This window comes from Podarcis vaucheri (assembly GCF_965113315.1).
Source record: "Podarcis vaucheri genome assembly, chromosome: 6".
Lineage (NCBI taxonomy): Eukaryota > Metazoa > Chordata > Lepidosauria > Squamata > Lacertidae > Podarcis > Podarcis vaucheri.
This window is the reverse complement of record NC_138764.1, coordinates 17,421,244-17,428,348: the sequence shown is the minus strand read 5'-3', so window position 1 is coordinate 17,428,348 and position 7,105 is coordinate 17,421,244. Positions and strand designations below refer to the sequence as shown.

Here is a 7,105-nt window from a genome sequence, read left to right as displayed (position 1 = left end):
CTTTGGCTTCAAATGTTCTTCAAGAAGCACGCCGCTTTCTGACGTTCACTCCCTCTTCTCAGGCTGGTCCAGCAAATGAACAACCAGCAGAACTGCCCGAAAAAAACACCGAGAGGTTTTCAAGGCAAAAGTCCAGCTCTTCGGCAACTATCTCCATAGCAACCGAAGAAGGTACAAAAACTCCCTGCAAACATAAGGCTGCGAGTTCAGGCCCTTCCAAACGAGGAAGAGAACAATTGGCTCTTGCTGTTTGCACTGAGATTGCTCATCATGCGGCTTTCAGACCCTTGACTTTGATGGGTTAATAAGGGCACTTTCCCGGGCTTCAACCACATGGGTAAGAATCCCAAGTGGACTTCATAGTCCATGCCGGACGGGATTCCCCTGCTCTCGCGGGGGCTGAGAAGCTCACGTGGGGAAGGGCGTGATGCCCGCAACCCCACCTCCTGGGGCAGGCCCGGAAGTGGCTTTGTCAGCAGACCAGATACCTGCCTGCTCAGAGAGGGTAAGACAAAGGCAGACATTGAGAGCCAGAAGACTACTATTTAGTTTCCAGGGCAACATGTCACCTCTAATTTGCCTAGTGGTGGAATATGCCTAGGGAAGCGGGTGGCGCTGTGGGTTAAACCACAGAGCCTAGGACTTGCCGATCAGAAGGTCGGCGGTTCGAATCCCCGCAACGGGGTGAGTTCCCGTTGTTCGGTCCCAGCTCCTGCCAACCTAGCAGTTCGAAAGCACATCAAAGTGCAAGTAGATACATAGGTACCACTCCGGCGGGGAGGTAAACGGCGTTTCTGTGTGCTGCTCTGGTTCGTCAGAAGCGGCTTAGTCATGGGGCCTCCTGCTGCCACCGCGCTGCCGGAGCACGATTTCTGTTCTCATCCTGAGGCAAAGTTCTTAACCTGAGGTACAATTTCTGGGTTAGCGGAGTCTGTAGCCTGAAGCGTATGTAACCTGAAGTGTATCTAACCCGAGCTACCACTGTAACCTGTTGGATCAGCCCAATGCCCCCATCCAGTTCAGCATCCTGGGCAGAAGAGGTTTAAAGATGCTTTCAAGGCAAATCTTTTTTTAAAAAAAGTAGTATAAACACTGACAACTGGGAAACACTGGCCTGTGAGTGCTCCAATTAGAGAACAGCCTTTGCCAAAGGTGTCATGGGCTCTGAAGATGCTCAAACTCAAGATGAAATAGAGAAACGTGCCAAGAGGAAGGCGTGCTTGGCAAACCCCCACTGTGATCGACTCCCGCCCAGAAACCAATGCCCCCACTGTGGAAGGATGTGTGGACCCAAAATTGGCCTCCACAGTCACTTGTGGACTCGCTGTTAAAACCGTGTTCATGGAAGGCAATCTTACTCAGCTGTGAGGGATCACCAAAGAAGAAGAAGAAACGGTACTCTCTCCCTTCATTTCTCCTGTGCTATATTATTCCTGGCAAGCTCTGATCCCATTCGTTCTTTCTGCGCAATTATAAAAGAGAGAGCTAAATCCTTGTTGATTTTGAATTCACCTCGGTTCACGATTACATGTGCATGAGTCACCTTTTCTCTTTTACCAGTCACTGGCCAATCAACTGCAATCACTTGTGGACAATCTTACTCGGCTACGAGGGTGTCCAAAGAAGACCCCATCATTGCGCCAGACGGCACTGCACCGTCGAGGAAAGAACAGCATCTTGCTCTTGCTGAGCAACAGAAGCAAATTGTTTCCCACAATATTTTTTTTTTTATTTTAATGCACAGGTCTCCGTAGGTGGCACAGGCGAGAGCGGACTTTAAAGGGAGGGATGAGGAGGAGCCGTTCTCGCCAGGCTGCCCTGGGGGGGAAGGAGGAGCAGGATGTGGGCAGAGCGAGCAACGGGATTGGATCATGACTTTGTCAATCAAGAAAGGGTTGGGGGAGAAAACGGGGTGGGGGCGTGTTGTTGTTGCCGAGGCTCTTTTTCTTGCTGGTGGGGGGGTGGAAGGACGCAAACCATCATTGCAAAACGGGGCAAGGGGTGCCTCGTTGCGCACGGCGCGCTCTTGACTTCTGCATGGAGCGGGGAAAAGAAAGGTTGGAAGCCGGAGAGGAAGCATTTCCCGGGATGAACGGGGAGCCGCCGAGACGAACAGCTGGTAAATAAGAACTTGCGGCGGTCAGTACCGCAGGTTAACACAGCCCCCCCGCCCGGGCGCCGCTTCTTCCATACATCACTTTGCGCCAAAGCTGGGTTGGTGCATGATATATTTATAAATTTGTGACTTCCGGCTTGTCACGGCTTGCCTCTATTTGGAGGGAGGGGTTGAAGGGGGGAGGCTCTGCAATGTGTTTTGTTCCCTCCCCACCCGAAAATACAACAACTCCCCACCTGCTCCATGTATCTGCTTTGTGCGTAAACATTATTTTAAAATGTAAAGCTAGGCAGGGATGCTCTTACGTCCCATTTCAGGAGTTCATTTTTTGTAACTCCCTTCGCTGCTCTCACCTGATAACTGTGGTGAGGGAATAAGGAGTCCTGTCTGGGTGCAAATCGCATCTAAAAGACCTTTATAGAAATGGTGATTTAATCGTTCCTACTGTGGCCTTTCTCTCTCCCTCCCCGCCCCAGTATGGAATAATTAAGACTGTGTACCCCTCTCCCTGTTGCCTTTGTCCATGGAGTTTTCTTGGCAGGGATACTGGAGTGGCTTGCCTGTTCCTGCTCCAGGTGGATCACGTTTGGTCAAAACTCCCCACTATGACCTGTCCATCTTGGGTGGCCCTGCACGGCATAGCTCATAGCTTCTCTGAGTTATTCAAGCCCCTTCGCCATGGCAAGGTGGTGACAATATCTTAAAAAGCAGAGAAATCACCTTGCCGACAAAGGTCCGTATAGTTATAGCTATGGTTTTCCCAGTAGTGATGTATGGAAGTGAGAGCTGGACATAAAGAAGGCTGATCGCCGAAGAATTGAATTATGGTGCTGGAGGAGACTCTTGAGAGTCCCATGGGCTGCAAGAAGCTCAAACCTATCCATTCTTAAGGAAATCAGCCCTGAGTGCTCATTGGAAGGACAGATCCTGAAGCTGAGGCTCCAATACTTTGGCCACCTCATGAGAAGAGAAGACTCCCTGGAAAAGACCCTGATGTTGGGAAAGATGGAGGGCACAAGGAGAAGGGGACGACAGAGGACGAGATGGTTGGACAGTGTTCTTGAAGCTACCAGCATGAGTCTGACCAAACTGCGGGAGTCAGTGGAAGACAGGAGTGCCTGGCGTGCTCTGGTCCATAGGGTCACAAAGAGTCGGACACGACTAAACGACTAAATAACAACAGCACCCATCTCCCCAGTTAACTGGGAGTAAGCCCCACTGAATACAGATTCTGAGCTGTAAGAGGGCAACACAGGTACATCATGAAGCCCTGTGGCCTGATTACCTGTGGGAAGTTGCCTTACACCAGATGAGACTACTCTTCTCGCTAACCCAGTGTTCTGACTGCTACCCAATCCTTTTTTTAAAAAACAACTAGCGGTGCTTTGCTGCAGCCTGTGCCCTCGCCATTTGGATATAGTGTGCAGGCTTAGTTCCCACAATGGATAGTGAAAAGTAGCTGTTGCCATGGCAGCAGGTAGCCAGAGGGGTATCCATCGGATGTTGTTATACTACAACTCCCAGAAACATCTGGCACCATGTTGGCTACCCCTATAGTGTGCAGGATTTTGGATTGCTTGGAAACAAAGCCCATCTTTGGGCCCTCGTACTTACGGGACCGCCTCTCCTGGTCTGCCCCGCAGAGGACCTTAAGGTCCATGAATAATCATAGTTTAGAGGTCCTGGGCCCTAAGGAAGTTAGAGTATCCTCCACCAGGGCCAGGGCCTTCTCAGTGATGGCTCCGACCTGGTGGAATGCTCTGTCCCATGAGACCAGGGCCCTGCAGGATTTAACTTCCTTCCGCAGGGCCTGTAAGACAGAGCTATTCTGCCTGGCTTTCAATTTGAACCTGGCCTGATCTTTTGTTCCCCTTCTTTCCTTCCCCCTCCCCTTTTTGTAAAGATTGCCCTCTCTGGGATCCCACAGCTGGTTCTTCCCTGGTCTCCTCGCTGGCCCAAATGGGACTAATTTAGCCATCTAGCCCTGGTGATCATCTAATGTTTATTGGATGAATTTCTCCTCAAATTGATTTTAGATTTTATTGTTATTTATGCTTTATTCCGTATTTTATGCTGTTTTTTTGTAGCGTCAATTAAGTGTTTTAAATTTGTTGTTAGCCGCCCTGAGCCCAGTTTCCTGAACCGGGAAGGGCAGGGTATAAATAAAAATGTATTATTATTTATTATTATCTCCTCTTTTGCAGGCTTGGCTGCGACCAGAGCTCAAACGGAGGAGACCTCTGCACTTCATCGTATGTGAGCTGTCCCTAAGATGCTGAAGGATGGAATTGGAAGGGAGCTGGGAGTCTGACAGTGACACTTGCGGCGCAGGGGAAGATCGTTCGGATGACTGCGTTCCTGAGTGGGTGGGTCAGAAAGGTGGCCTCCGGCTAGACGTAGATGAAGACTACTCTCTGCCTCCCAGCCCTGAGGGTAGCCTTGACGGACCTTCAAGCCATCAGGGTATCCCTGTAGACCTGCACTGCGAAGAAAACAAAAGGAATGGCGTATACGGTCAGTGGAGCGATTCAACCACAGCCAGGGGCTTCATCACCGCTAGCACCAAATTTGACCTGCAGTGTGAAGGTGAAGACCCAGAGCCTTGTTCTTCTGTGCATGCCAGAGGCAAGGTTAGTGAGGACATTGTCATCATCAGTTCTTTAGATGAGGAGGAGCCGGTGCCGACATCTGGCGATGTCCTACCTTACCGCCGCAAGGAATGTGGAGAGGCCTTCCGCCATCTTGGCAGGTTGCAGGAACGCCAGCGGTACCACGGGGCTGAGCGTCCGTACCGGTGCCCCGTCTGTGGCAAAGGGTTCTTTCGTATGGCCAACCTGAGAACGCACAAGCTCATCCATTCGAGCGACAGGCCGAACAAGTGCCCAGAATGCGACAAAGGGTTCCTTCACAAAGTCGACCTCTGGAGACACCTGCGGAACGTGCATAAGATAGAACATTTGCAGTCGCTGAGGAACGGGCCTTTAATCGTAGTGTCTTCGAAGGCTCAGAGCCAAAGCAGCGAGGATTTGGCCTCTTCCAGGGTAGATCCAGGAGAACCAGAGAGAGAACAGCCTAAACCATACATATGCCCGACTTGTGGCAAGGGTTTCCGTACGTCCAACTTGCTGTCCAAACACAAGGTGATTCACCGGCAGGATAAACCGTACGAGTGCCAAGAGTGCGGGAAAGCCTTTGTCCAGCTGCTCCGCTTGAAAAGGCACCAGAAAATTCATACTGGGGAGCGCCCTTTCCATTGTGAAGAGTGTGGTGGGGCATTCACACGCCTGACTTCGCTGCATCGTCACCAGCGCATCCATACCGGAGAGAAGCCCTACTCGTGCACGTACTGTGCTCAGGATTTCACAGAGTCAGGCTCCTTGAGGAGGCACGAGCGTATTCACCAAATGAAAACTTCATAGGGCCATGGCACATATTGCATTTGTGGATGCAGGGTGTGTGTGTGTGCAGCTGTACACTTAAGAGGTCCCATGAGTACACCTTGAAGCATAAAGTATGAATATAACAAACATAAAATAAATTTTTGAAAAATAAATAAATTCCTTCCAGTAGCACCTTAGAGACCAACTAAGTTAGTTATTGGTATGCGCACGAAAGCTCATACCAATAACTAACTTAGTTGGTCTCTAAGGTGCTACTGGAAGGAATTTTTTAAAAAAAATTATTTCATTTTTTTTATTTTGTTTCAACTACGACAGACCAACATGGCTACCTACCTGTAACTGTAACAAATGTGTCTTGTACAGGTATGCTTGTCAGGGAATCGCCACTGAGTGCAGCTCACTTGGTGGAAAGCCTAGGTTTTCCTCTGTGTAATGTGTGAAACAATCCATAAACTAATCCTTCTAGGCATCAAACCATTTATTTCTTCACCTGTGCAAAATCACTTGGCAACTGCTGTTTGTTCATATAGCACAAAATATATGCGATGTCCCTTTTAAATCTCACTTGTCCTTACAACAGCCTTGTAAGCTAAGTTGTTCATAATTTCATCTGGGGAAACGCCAGACTTGACTCAGCTCCAGTCCACGTTTGACTGTCCCAAGTAACTCCACTACACAACATGGCAGGTATTTCCCAGCATCCTCTGTGGTGTTGCAAAGGATTCTGGGGAACATCTCTTGGCGTGGTTGCTGGGGACTCACGGGCACTTGGAGAGATTTCTGTCCCAGGACTGGCTTGGGTTAGAGCATGGGTCAGCAGACTAAGGCCCGTGGGCTGGATCAGGCCCAATTGCCTTCTGGATCCGGCCCGTGAACAGTCCGGGAATCACCACGTGGATCGCCAGCGCATGCGTTCTTTCCCTCTCACACGACGGCAACAGCGGCGCCTCCGCCCTCCCTCCTCCTGGCTTCTCCCAACCCTGCCTAGAGGAGGAAGGGGGCTGGGCTTTGTTGGTGCCAGCAGCAGCAGCACTTGAGCGGCTGCCATTTTAAGCAGCCACTCTCCAATGGCCTTTTGTGCACCGCTCATCGTGCCGCCGCCACCAGCCCCTGCCACTCGCAGGACACAGGTAAGCAGCCAGGGGGTTGGTGGTGCTCTTGTATCATTTACGCCCCAAAATATAGTCTGGCCCCCCCACATGATCTGAGGGACAGTGACCCCTGGGTTAGAGTCTGACTCAGCTAAGTAACTGAAAAAGGTGTGACATCAGTCAACAAAATATGTGAAAAAGCACATAGGTACACAGATATTTAATATGACATACAAGATAGCTTTCCCTCAAACTTCCTGGCATTACATAATCCATTACAGTGGTACCTTGGGTTAAGTACTTAACTCGTTCCGGAGGTCCGTTCTCAACCTCATTCTACTCATGAAAAAACTTTTTGTTGAAAAAATCCCTAAGCCGCGCGGTCACAATTTCAGCAAAAATCTGACGTCTAGCCCTCGGCGACTGAACTTGCGGAAAAACTTTTTTTTGAAAAAATCCTGTCACAATTTCATCAAAAATCTGATGTTCTCCAATTC

At 49.8% G+C, this 7,105-nt stretch overlaps 1 protein-coding gene across 2 annotated transcripts; it reads left to right on the top strand.

Annotated features, from left to right (window-relative positions):
- Positions 1 to 1,936: 1,936 nt before the first annotated feature.
- LOC309533870 (uncharacterized protein) lies at positions 1,937 to 5,716 on the top strand. 2 transcript variants are annotated; one of them, XM_082225544.1, is made up of 2 exons: positions 1,937 to 2,119; positions 4,321 to 5,716. In XM_082225544.1, exon 2 carries the CDS (start codon positions 4,399 to 4,401, stop codon positions 5,533 to 5,535), a length of 1,137 nt encoding a protein of 378 aa, XP_082081670.1. In that variant the 5' UTR covers positions 1,937 to 2,119; positions 4,321 to 4,398; the 3' UTR covers positions 5,536 to 5,716. The 2 variants fall into 2 exon arrangements, with proteins under 2 accessions (XP_082081670.1, XP_082081671.1); XM_082225545.1 differs by having other exon boundaries at positions 1,937 to 2,139.
- Positions 5,717 to 7,105: the final 1,389 nt, after the last annotated feature.

Coding starts and splice junctions, on each gene's coding strand:
- LOC309533870 (XM_082225544.1), top strand. CDS start 4,399: ATGGAATTGGAAGGGAGCTGGGAGTCTGACAGTGACACTTGCGGCGCA.